The sequence below is a fragment of the Heptranchias perlo genome, chromosome 22 (genome assembly GCF_035084215.1).
Source record: "Heptranchias perlo isolate sHepPer1 chromosome 22, sHepPer1.hap1, whole genome shotgun sequence".
NCBI classification, from domain to species: Eukaryota; Metazoa; Chordata; class Chondrichthyes; order Hexanchiformes; family Hexanchidae; genus Heptranchias; species Heptranchias perlo.
The window spans coordinates 45329429-45342784 of NC_090346.1; the positions used below are offsets into that span (position 1 = coordinate 45329429).

Below are 13356 nucleotides of genomic sequence, written 5' to 3' on the forward strand. Positions count from 1 at the left end.
ATACGGGCACCACTTTTGTGCCAATGGGTGCTTTTGTACACATGGCACCTTTCACCACCTCAGGATGTCCCAAAGCGCATTACAGCCAATGAAGTACTTTTTGAAGTGCAGTCACTGTTGTAATGTAGGAAACATAGCAGCCAATTTGCGCACAGCAAGATCCCACAAACAGCAATGTGATAATGACCAGATAATCTGTTGTTAGTGATGATGGTTAAGGGATAAATATTGGCCAGGACACCAGGGAGAATTCCCCTGCTCTTCTTTGAAATAGTGCCATGGGATCTTTTACATCCACCTGAGAGGGCAGACGGGGCCTCAGTTTAACATCTCATCCAAAAGACAGCAACTCTGACAGTTCTGCCCTCCCTCAGTACTGTATTGAAGCATCAGCCTAGCATTCATACAGAAGTGTCTGGAGTGGGGTTTGAACTTATAACTTTCTATGACTGCAAGGTAAGAGTGCTACCCCACTGAGCCATGGCAGACACCTCCTAGGTGGCTTTTTTCAGCTAGGTTGGTGTCCTACAATTAGCCTCAACACTCCACAGCTAGGATAGGGGTATGGGGGTGTGAGAGAATCACGTGTGCGGCTTTGGTGAAGAAAGAAGAGGAGCATTTTTTAAAAATGATTGATGATGAGGGGACAGTCTTATCAAAAAAAACACACACACTGTTCATCAGCAAACTGCAACCTTGCTCTAGTGCAAACTTGTTGGATGTCAAGAAAACAATGAGATTGGCTGAGCAGGAGCCAGGACATTTACTTTGTAACCAGGCAACTTGACAAGCTTGAGGGAGCTACAAAAGACATCTGTTCCAGCACCGCACTAAAGCAAACTCATAACACAATCGATCGTGTTTCCAGTAAATATTCGCAGAGTCTGATGTCGAGCCGTTAATGTTGGGAAAGAGCAATTCTGAACAAGCTCAGTCTGTTTCAGCTGATCCATCAATTTTACAGAACAACAACAACTTGCATTTATATAGCGCCTTTAATGTAGTGAAAACATCCCAAGGCGTTTCTAAGGAGCGATTATCAGGCAAAATTTGACACCGAGCCACATAAAGAGATATTAGGACAGGTGACCAAAAAGGTAGGTTTTAAGGAGTGACTTAAAGGAGGAGAGAGAGAGGCAGAGAGGTTTAGGGAGGGAATTCCAGAGCTTAGGGCCTAGGCAGCTGAAGGCACGGCCGCCAGTGGTGAATATTGGGGACATGCAAGAGGCCAGAATTGGAGGAGCCAATCTTATCTTTATTAGAACATTTGTGTGGTACAATCGTTTGATGTTTAATCATAGCACAAATAATGAATGAGTGACTCAAATTGTCCCACACAAGAAATGTTTTAATTTGATTTAATTTAAATTGTATCAAATGAGGAAAAAGCTATAGTGAGGGAAATTGTAAAAATTCCCACACCTGCTGACCTTCCAGTGACTCCTGCTGGAAAGGGCAGTTGCCTGGACCGAATTGGATTTAGCTGTGGTGTCCTTCATGGTTGAATAGCCTGCTGACGCTCACTGTCAACACTCACCCGAGAAGAGGTTCAACAGTCAAGCCAGCGGGGGCATCACTTGTTAACGCAGTCCCTTCAGTGCAGTCAGAAATGCCATATTACAGTCTAATACTAGACCATGACTGAAAATGGGAGCATTTCCAATTGTGTTTCCTGTACGAATTCAAAATCCTTTCCATATTTGTCGGCTATGAAACATTGCTGCCTGATTTTGCCCTTCGCTGTTTGTTGTACATAACGTGTTGGTAAAACAACTGATGATGTAGGATGTTGGTGTACCATGGGATGGTAAAAAAAAGACTTGCATTTATATAGTGCCTTTCATAACCTCAGGATGTTCCAAAGCACTTTACAACCACTGAAATACTTTTGAAGTGTAGTCACTGTTCTAATGTAGGAAACGTGGCAGCCAATTTGCGCACAGCAAGGTCCCACAAACATCAATGGAATAAATGATCAGATAATCTGTTTTAGTGATGTTGGTTGAGGGATAACGGCAGTTGATACTAGCTCAAATGCTAAATTTAAATCTGAGATAGATAGCTTTTTGGCAGCCAAAGGTATTAAGGGATATGGGCCAAAGGCGGGTATATGGAGTTAGATCACAGATCAGCCATGATCTTATCAAATGGCGGAGCAGGCACGAGGGGCTGAATGGCCTACTCCTGTTCCTATGTTCCTATGATAAATATTGGCCCAGGATGCCAGGGAGAACAACAGTGGGTTTCAGTGAAGGAGTACTGGGCCTGAAACAGTGGGGCCTAAATGCGTTACCACCCCAAACACACTATTCCAACGGCGCACAGCGACAGCCTGCCAGAACAAAGAGTCCCAGGGACTGAACTAAGTTTGACCCAGGGACCCAACACACATCTCTGTGTTGGTCACAGCGTCTGGCGTTTGTTACCAAATAACCAAAAATAAAAAGGTTTTAAAACTGTGGCTGGATTCAAGTGAAACAAACACATAAAGGATTTTAATACTAGTTCTTTGTCCAAAAATTTAAAATGTATTAAATCCATTTTTAATCAAAATTGTCCACAGGAGGATTGCATTGTTGAAAGTCCCTTCCTTTGGTTAAGATGTCAGCCTGTTCTGGTGGTATAGCAGAGTGTTCTCCTAATGTCCTAGCTAACACTCCTCCTACCGTAATCAATAATCAGTGATAAAACTGATCATCTATCTCATCGCTGCTCGTGGGATGTTGCTGTGCATAAAATGGCTGCCATATTTGCCTACATAACAGTTGCTGCACTTTTAAAATAAAGTAATTAATTGTATTCGATACAATGTTGAGACGTTTAAGAGAGATGTTACAATGCCGTTTATCATTAGATCTTCCTCAGCTACTGACTGGATAAGCTGGCCGAGCTATCACTGGAGTTCAGATTAATCATCTCGAGTGGAAGTTAGTTAAGCATGCATTTGTTCCTTTTTTTTGAGCCGTTCTAGGGTTAGACATAAATCCTGGCCTGGAATCAAAGCTGATGTGAAATCGGCTCCATTGGTAGACAGACTGAGCCAGGAGTAGACTTTGTTCGATTCAGGCCTGGTTTTTCCCCTCTCTCTTTCCGCCTCCTAAAGTTGTAAAGTTTTAAGACAGTGCCAAGTCTTCAGGTCAGTGAACTGGATAATTTTCCTATTTCAGACCTGGTTGAATTTGATTAGAAGTCAAAAGTACCTTCATCCTTAATACCAATCAGTGAAGTATGAAGTAAAAGTTCTTAACCCATAGCTTTCCCAAAATGGTAGGTGTCAGGCGAGAAGCAAAACATAACGACAAGGATCCCTGCGTAATACCGCATTTAAGTAACGAGTGGGCCAAAACGTTTAAGGTGTGGGTTTATGGGTGCGTTATGTTTGGCTGAGTTCCCAAGTTGTTCAAATGTGACACGCACATTGAAACATGCGATGCACTGAACTTTATTTATCTCAGCGTGCAATTTTAATATTTTCATTTTTTTAATATCTGCTTAATTAAAGAAATGGGCAACTCGTTAATTCAGACCCTGCAAGGATAGAGCTGTCATACGCAGCGATTTGGTTGCTGTGTTTCAAAGCTGGGTGTGACTTATGCTGCAAGGGACAATCGAGCAAACTGTAGGGCCTGCAACCTGAGGCTGGATTTTAGCTTTTTCCATGTTTGACTGTGTCCAGCCTGTAACTTTAGCATGAATTTTGTTGTTGCCGTTTTTTAAAAATCAGAAAAAATGTGAATGGAGAGGCCCAACAACAGTAGTGCCATGTGGTAAGCTTCTGAGACGGTCCATTGGAAAAAAAAGGTGGTCAACCATTGTGCCTGAGAATCACAAGTCCACAGTTTGCAAGTAGCGCTGCTGGCCACATCAGTTAATCTTTAACCAAACACAGGATTCCTTCTTTCTGTAGCCACCTCCATTGTCCTCATGCTTCAATGCCATCTTCTCTCACCCAGGACAGTGGGCTGGTCAAGCTGGAAGACTTCAGCATGGATACTGTCAACAATCACCATTAGAAACACGCATACATAGAATAGGATAGGCTCCTGTACTGAGTTTTTAACAATCCACCCTACAAAGAGGCACCTCAAGCAATAGTCGACCCAGGAACCCACAGAATCTTGCTTGTTGAGTAATAATAATCAGGAATGGCAGCCAAGATCCAGTGTCAAACCCGGGTCACCATAGTGGGAGTCCATCCACCAATGTAGCTACCGAGATGACCCACTTTTACTGTCCTCCTCCTCCCATCAGAACATTTTTAATGTACAAAATTGTTTTTGCACTGATTTCATTGTTTAATGTTTTCCACTGTACCAGGGAACTGGGTGTAATTTCCGGTCACAGGCTGTTGCTCTTCGCTCCTTGATTAAAAGAAAAAAAAGAAAGACTTGCATTTATATAGCGCCTTTCATGTCCTCAGGATGCCCCAAAGTGCTTTGCAACCAATGAAATACTTTTGAAGTGTAGTCACTTTTATAATGTAGGAAATGTAGCAGCCAATTTGCACACAGCAAGATCCCACAAACAACCAGATAGTGACCAGGCTATCTGTTTTTTGGTGATGTTGGTTGAGGGATAAATATTGGCCAGGACACCGGGGAGAATTCCTCTGCTCTTCTTCGAATAGTGCCGTGGGATCTTTTAAGTCCACCTGAGAGGGCAGACGGGGCCTCGGTTTAACCTCCCATTAGAAAGATGGCACCTTTGACGGTGCAGCACTCCCCTCAGAACTGCACTTGGAGCGTCAGCCTAGGTTATGTGCTCAAGTCTCTGGAAAATAGGAATACAGGAATAGAAGTAGGCCATTCAGCCCCTCGAGCCTGTTCCGCCATTGAATGAGATCATGGCTGATCTGTATACTAACTCCATCCACCCGCCTTAGCTCCATATCCCTTAATGCCCTTGGCTGGCAAAAATCTATCGATCTCAGATGTAAAATTAATAATTGAGCTAGTATCTACTGCTTTTTGTGGGAGAGAGTTCCACACTTTGATCACCCTTTGCATAGAATCATAGAAAGGTTACAGCATGGAAGGAGGCCATTCGGCCCATCGAGTCCGCGCCGGCTCTATGCACGAGCAATCCAGCTAGTCCCACTCCCCCGCCCTATCCCCGTAGCCCTGCACATTTTTTCGTTTCAAGTACTTATCCAATTCCCTTTTGAAGGCCATGATTGAATCTGCCTCCACCACCCCCTCAGGCAGTGCATTCCAGGTCCCAACCACTCACTGCGTAAAAAAGCTTTTCCTCATGTCACTTTTGGTTCTTTTGCCACTCACCTTAAATCTATGCCCTCTGGTTCTTGACCCTTCCGCCAATGGGTACAGTTTCTCTCTGTCTAGACCCTTCATGATTTTGAAGGGTCTAGACATGGCATGAAGAAGTGTTTCCTATCTTCCCTCCTGCATGGCCTGGCTCTGATTTTAAGGTTATTGTCCCTTAGTCCTAGACTCCCCCACCAGCAACGTGGGTCTGACGAACCCACAACCTTCCTGAGTCACAGGTGAGTGTGCTACCAACTGAGCCACATGCCAACCACTCACAGCACGGCTCAGTGCAGCTGATACGACCTGTGTTTGAAAACAGTGCTTCTTTTCCTGGCTGACATCTGCCTGCTTTGCTTTCTTTTTCTTCTTGTGTCGTGTGTTTTAACAGAGAAAGCAAGACCAAAAGAAAAGAAAACCCCCCCGAAGAGATCACTGCAATTGTTTCATGGGAAAGAGTATTGGGTGGAGCGTGGTCATAAAAATACCAATTCATCATCCACTGAATGAACAAACTCGTGTAAAATTTCTTCTCTCTTTGTGCCAAGTTCCTTGGCTTCGAGTTATGCTGCTGCACTCTTACCATTTGGTCAGTTTGGGTTACCCCATTAGCCTCTTATATGCACATGCAGACTGTGGCTACAGAGGAATCAATACATTTGTCACAAAGCAGGAAATCAGATCCAGTCCTGCTTTGAAAAGTAGCATTTTCAACTTGCTTTGGCAGACGGCATCTAACCTTTTCCTACCTCTAGAGACTTGAGCACAAAAATCTAGGCTGACACTCCCTGTGCAGTACTGAGGGAGTGCTGCACTGTCGGTGGAGTCTCTTGGCAGGTTACAAGCGTGCAAGTTCCAAAACACATTCAGGACACAAAAGGGTTAATCTGCGTTAAAGCGAGGGCCTGTCTGCCCTCTCAGGTGGACGTAAAATATCCTGCGGCTCTATTTGGAAGAAGAGCAGAGGCCTTCTCCCCGGTGTCCTGGCCAATATTTATCCCTCAACCAACATCACTTAAAAACGGATTATCTGGTCATTATCGCGTTGCTGTTAGTGGGACCTCGCTGTGTGCAAATTGGCTGCCGCGTTTCCTACATCATAACAGAGACTACACTTCAAAAGTACTTCATTGTCTGTAAAGCGCTTAGGGATGCTCTGAGGTCGTGAAAGGCGCTATAGAAATGCAAGTTCTTTCTTTTTACAAACTCAAAATCATTAGCATTTCCAACAGGGTTGATGGGGTGGGGGGAGCTTGTGATAACCGTCAGCTGCAGGAACCCTGTGTGCATTCCTCCATCCCTAAATCAGGTATCCCAAGGCCAATTGTAGTGCCCTCCCACCTCGAAATAAGGTATCTCAGCAGAGACTGGGGACCCTGCCTGGGATCTTCCTGGTCAATGGCTCAGTTTCTCAATAGATAAACTCGCTGAGCTATCAGGGAGCCAATATAATATTTCTAAGGATAACAGGTAAACAGTTACACAATTACACAATGTACAGAAACAAAGTTTTATCCATAAAAACTTAAGTTTCAGAATCACCTTGGCTTTCTATACATGGAATATATGTAAATTCTAATAAGGAATCATTTTATCTCATTTGTTCTCTTCCAGGGATCTTTCATACAATGGCATTTTCTCTTTAGATGATAATCTTTTGGACAATTTGACTTCCCTGGAGAAGTTGTAAGTGAACCGTTTATTCCTGGATTTTATTGTAGAGAGTCTGCTATAAAACAAATTGTGGGGAGTTTCAAGTTATCGCACCTCCCCTGCCCCCCCCATCCTTAGTGTAAGCTGGTGTACCGTGTGAAGGTTGGTGCAGGATATGGTTTTGCTCTAGGATGCAGTTTAGTTCTTTGCACGATCCATGGAACTGTTGCAGATTCATCCAGAATGCCTTGGGTTCATTAGAGAGGTCAGAGTGCACCTGTAGTACTGCGATTAGCATTGGGCCCTTTCACAGGGTTATTTCAGTTGTGCCTTTGGCTCCTGTCGGCATAATGCAGAGTGCTCACAAATGCTGACCTATGTTGGCTCCCGGTCATCCAATGCCTCAAATTTAGAATTCTCTTCCTTATGTTCAAATCCCTCCATGGCCTCACCCTTCCCTATCTCTGGAACCTCCTTCAGCCCTACAACCCTCCAAGAACTTTTAAGTTCCTCCAATTCTGACCTTTTGCGCATTCCTGACTTCCTTCGCCCCGCCATTGGCGGCTATGCCTTCAGCTGTCTAGGCCCTAAGCTGTAGAATTCCCTCCCTAAACCTCTCCGCCTCTCCACCTCTCTCTCCTCCTTTAAGACGCTCCTTAAAACCTACCTCTTTGACCAAGCTTTTGATCACCTGTCCTAATATCTCCTTATGTGTCTCAGACTCAAATTTTGTTTGATAATCGCTCCTGCGAAGCGCCTTGGGACGTTTTACTGCATTAAAGGCGCTATATAAATGCAAGATGTTGTTACATTATGTGATAGCCATCTTCTTTCTTTGCAGTGTTTCCATGGCTAGAGGCAGAAACGTGAGGGGGTGAAGTTTGGGGGAATCTTCTTCCCCCCTCCAGCAGAAATCCCATTTCTGTGGAAATTCACCCCGTCATGTTTTATCTCTCATACCATCTTAATATTGCAAAACTGCTTTAAGTGGTAGTTTGCCATGTGCTGCAGAACCCTCCCTGTTTATAGTACAGGACCAGATCTAAACAGACTATTGAAGATGTTTAAAATTCATAATTCAAATCTTAATTTCTGGCCACCCTTGAAGCCTGAGGAAAGTCTGGCCAGAATATCGGACACAAAATTCCATCACTGGCCTGTGTGGGTGGGCCAAGCACTCAGATAATATAGTTACAAATAAGGCAAAATAGTCCCAAGAATAAGTAAAATATTGCACTTTTGGAAAAAATATTATTGAATCATAATTTTTGGTCAGAACTCAGCACTATCGCCCCAGAACTTAGGTGAGGAGTCGGATTTAGTTTCTACTGATGGTTATAATCCTGTGCTTTACCTGCACAACAGTTGGGTGGTGACAATAAGGGACAAATGTTCACAATGATACACAAGGGAAAAGGAAGAGAGAGAGGTAAAGAGGCGGAGAGGTTTAGGGAGGGAATTTCAGAGCTTAGGGCCTAGACAGCTGAAGGCACGGCCGCCAATGGTGGAACAATTAAAATCGGTGATGCGCAAGAGGCCAGAATTGGGAGGAGCGCAGAGATCTCGGAGGGTTGTAGGGCTGGAGGAGGTGACAGAGATAGGGAGGGCTGAGGCCATGGAGGGATTTGAACACAAGGATGGGAATTTCAAAATCGAGGTGTTCCCGGACCGGGAGCCAATGTAGGTCAGCGAGCACTGGGGTGATGGGTGAAAGGGACTTGGTATGAGTTAGGATACAGGCAGCAAAGTTTTGGATGAGCTCAAGTTCATGGAATGTGGAAGATGGGAGGCCGGCCAGTAGAGCATTGGAATAGTCAAATCTAGAGGTGACAAAGGCATGGATGATATCATCTCTAAAGATAACTTTTGTTTCAAATAGTATATTTATGTGGGGAAAAATATCTTATTTTCCAAATTACCCTGATACGTTTGGGTTGATATTTGTATCATATCCCTCTATCCATTATTTTAATGAATGCATTTACTAGTTAAAAATAAATGAGTTTGTGCCAATGTCAAAACAGCAGAGAAAGGGATTTCACATGGACATTGTCACAATTTGGGACTTTGCACTAGATAGTCCCTCGGATTCAGGATTATCGGTCACTCCCGTAAGAGGACCTTGCGTCCCCTACAATCCAGAGTGCATCCTTTTACTGCCCAATATCTAGTTAAATGATAGTATGACCTATGGATCTTAACATAGAACCCTTGCTGTGTATACCGACTAATACATGAATGAACAGAATATAATTTTCACACTGAAATCCAACAATTTCCTACACTGTTCATTCCATGAAAAATAACAAAAAGACAACTCAATTGGCACTCGAGGTGAAAGTCCACTTTCAAGCTAGCTACTCCTAAACTAATTGGCCCTAGTTTTGCATAATGATGTCCCCTTTATTTAATAATTAACATTCCAAATTACTACGGCAACCCATCTGATTCAACACCTGCAGGCTTAAATGTTGAGTCAAAAAAGCTGCATTTAACATTGCAGAAATATAATAAAGAAAATTCCTTTCGAGCAATTCAAGAACAGGACATTACAAACATAGTAACACGTTTGTTATTAATGTGAGTGCAATTTCAAGCCAATTGAACAAAAGTAGATTATATCTCTGAAATAAGTTAATGCATTGTATTTTCTGTTTGCTCCCCAGATATCTTCAGGGCAATAATATTAGTATTCTTTTCAAAGAAATCTTCGCTGGTAGAAGATGTTTATCAGATATGTAAGTTTTCTGGGTTTTGTTTTTCTCGCCTCTGAAAAGGATTGTACACTCTTTATATTACATCTCGACCTGGGGCATCATACAATCGATCTCTACCTGGGGCATCATACAATCGATCTCTACCTGGGGCATCATACAATCCACCTCTACCTGGGGCATCATACAATCCATCTCTACCTGGGGCATCATACAATCCATCTCTACCTGGGGCATCATACAATCCATCTCTACCTGGGGCATCATACAATCCATCTCTACCTGGGACATCATACAATCCATCTCTACCTGGGGCATCATACAATCCACCTCTACCTGGGGCATCATACAATCCACCTCTACCTGGGGCATCATACAATCCATCTCTACCTGGGGCATCATACAATCCATCTCTACCTGGGACATCATACAATCCATCTATTCAGCCCCTCGAGTTCCTAAAGCAATTGGATGCCAGAAAGCAGGACGGCTCTTAATTACATAGGTGTGCAGATACATATGCAGGTACATCGATATATACAGAGATGGATTCAGATTATTAAAAAATCGAGTTGTTACAGAAAGCAAAGGTGTTAAGTGCAGGTTAGGCTAAAATATTGTCAAATATGGCCTTTAATGATTCCTGCTGGCAGTGTACACAGTATAGATCAAGCTTCTCTCGGATTATAAAGGCTTGAAACCCTTTGATACAAGGAATCTTTTCAGATGAAAATACTAATCCTTTACAAATCTTTCCTTGCAGAGACATAAGCAACAATCAGATATCTACTTTAGAAGATGGAATATTTGCAGAGTTATTTAATTTAAGTAAAATGTAAGTTTTCTGTAATTGCCTGTAGCAATATCTCCAGTGAAACAATGTGCAGCATTCATATGTATTAAAAGTACAACAAATAAATTTGTACTGGGGGTAAACTGAATAAGCAGCTGTAACCAACAGCCTTTTGTAATCGTGGAAAATCTTGTTTTGAATTGGTTGTTTTAAAAAAAAATCAATTGTATCAAATATTGGATGGGATAAACATAGTGAGAGAGGAAGTGTTAATGGGTTTAGCATCTTTGAAAGTAGATACATCACCAGGCCCAGATCATATGTATCCCAGGCTATTAAAAGAAGCAAGGGACGAAATAACGGAGGCTCTGACCATTTTCCAATCCTCCCAGCTACAGTCGTGGCGCTGGAGGATTGGAGGACTGCTAGTGTTGTTTAAAAAGGGAGAAAAGGATAGACCTTGTAATGATAGGCCAGTCAGTCTAACCTCAGTGGTGGGCTCAGTACTAGGTCCCTTGCTTTTTGTGATATGTATTAATGATTTAGACTTAAATGTAGGGGGCATGATTAAAAAGTCTGCAGGTGATACAAAAATTGGCCATGTGGTTGATAGTGAGGAGGAAAGCTGTAGACTGCAGGAAGATATCAATGGACTGGTCAGGTGGGCAGAAAAGTGGCAAATGGAATTCAATGCAGAGAAGTGTGAGTTAATGCATTTGGGGAGGTCAAACAAGGCAAGGGAGTACACAATAAATGGGAGGATACTGAGAGGTGTAGAGGAAGAGAGGGACCTTGGAGTGCATGTCCACAGATCCCTGAAGGTAGCAGGACAGGTAGAGAAGGTGGTTAAGAAGGCATACGGGATACTTTCCTTTATTAGCCGAGGCGCAGAATATAAGAGCTAGAACTGTATAAAACACTAGTTGGGCCACAGCTTGAGTACTGCATACAGTTCTGATCACCACATTACAGGAAAGATGTGATTGCACTAGAGAGGATACAGAGGAGATTTACGAGGATGTTGCCAGGGCTGGAGAATTTTAGCTATGAGGAAAGATTGGATAGGCTGTGGTTGTTTTCTTTGGAACAGAGGAGGCTGAGGGATGATTTAATTGAGATGTATAAAATTATGAGGGACCTAGGTAGAGTGGGTAGGGAGGACCTATTTCCATTAGTAGAGAGGTCAATAACCAGGGGCATAGATTTAAAGTAATTGGTAGAAGGATTAGAGGGGAGCTCAGGAAATTTTTTTTTCACCCAGAGGTTGGTGGGGGTCTGGAACTCACTGCCTGAAAGGGTGGTAGAGGCAGAAACCCTCAGCACATTTAAAAAGTATTTGGAAATGTAATTGAAGTATCATAACCTACAAGGCTATGGACAAAGTGCTGGAAAGTGGGATTAGGCTGGTTAGCTCTATTTCGACTAGCACAGACATGATGGGCCAAATGGCCTCCTGTGCTGTAATTTTTCTATGTTTCTATGGGGGAACTGGCAGTCAGATTCAGTTTGAAGTAACGGTGCTAAACCTGGGGTATTTTCCTGCGGTTATGTTCGGCTTGTGAGATCCCTGAGCAACAACTAAGCAGCAGTGCTCATGGGAAGAATCCTCCACCCGCCCCTGGGATCAGATGCAATAGCTAAAAAAGACCGTGCTTTCCTCAAATAGTTGAAACGATTCCTTTGGTGTGTCCAAGCCAGCAACCTTAACTGATCCTCCCCATGGAAACCCATCAAACATCGGTAAACAAGACCACGTTTTTTTCACCCCATGAGAAAAAAAGAGAGAAAATGACAGGATGTGAGGTAAATAGCACTCATATGAGGGACAAATTGCCAAACAAAAATCCAATCTGGAAGCTGGGTGGGAAAAAACATGATTTGTTGTTCCTTCCAAAGTACTTTCATACATTTATGGTCATTCTAATTTTAGATGAGACTGTGTTGCCAGTTGAATGTCTAAACATTATTAAGCTTGTTTGCAGTATCCTATGTTACGCAAAGTTAGCTCTGCGGCATGGAATGTGTTCTGGTTCTGAAGGGTCCTAGGGAATTGGTGCACTTTTGAACCCGATCTACAGGTACCTGCCAATAGTATGAGTAGGGTCACACCAGGACAGATAAGCCCCTGGGCCTGAGATTCCCTCAATAGGTTCAATTTTCCTCACAGCTGGGGATAACACAGACAACATAGGATGACTGGGTCTCCCTACCTTTGTCCTCCTTTATCACTTTGCACCATCTAAAACATAGATTGCACTGAAGACAGGGGATGGATGAAAAGAGAGTTAGGAATCAGCATCTCACAAGCCGAAAATAACTGCAGCAATTTTGCTGTTGTTGAAGCAAACCCTTCATTTGTATTTACGGCGAGGAAAATGCCTCATTGCCAAGATAAACAGCATTAGCAGTAATGCACTAAGGGGAAAACGAGGCCTGTAGTCTGTTGCCTCAGGAAGCTGATGTTAAGATCTCGTCTTGGGGCTGGTAAAGAAGACGGCCAATGATAGTTACGAGCTGTTCCAAGGAACAACAACTGCCTTGTATTATCATCAAACTTGAGTGCATGCGAGTCCACAGCTACCCTTTTTCTCCAGTATATGAAATCCAAAGATATTAAAGTGTGAACTAGCCACAACTTTAAGGACTCGTAAACGCTCTTACTGGTCTGAATGCAATTCTTTTTGCTTTTATGAAACAAAACAAATTAATAATACAAATTCTTAACCATTCAATATTTCAGAAACTTAAGCTTTAATGAGTTTGTTTGTGACTGTAACCTTTCCTGGTTACCGACCTGGATGAGCGAGGAGGAAGCAAACGGAGTAATCATTGTCAATAGTGAATTCATAAAGTGTGCCAAACCTTCAAAGCTAAAAGACGTGTCTGTGTTAAGTGTTAATTTTTCAAGCCTTTTCTACGGTGAGTATCAACC

At 42.9% G+C, this 13356-nt stretch overlaps 1 protein-coding gene across 1 annotated transcript in view; it reads left to right on the forward strand.

Moving 5' to 3' along the window:
* Positions 1-13356, forward strand: part of pkd1a (polycystic kidney disease 1a) — a 129555-nt gene that overhangs the window by 36931 nt on the left and 79268 nt on the right. The window contains exons 2-5 of the mRNA XM_068003452.1: positions 6879-6950; positions 9584-9655; positions 10395-10466; positions 13165-13343. Coding sequence (XP_067859553.1) covers positions 6879-6950; positions 9584-9655; positions 10395-10466; positions 13165-13343 — 395 coding nt within the window. The remainder of the gene's footprint in view (positions 1-6878; positions 6951-9583; positions 9656-10394; positions 10467-13164; positions 13344-13356) is intronic.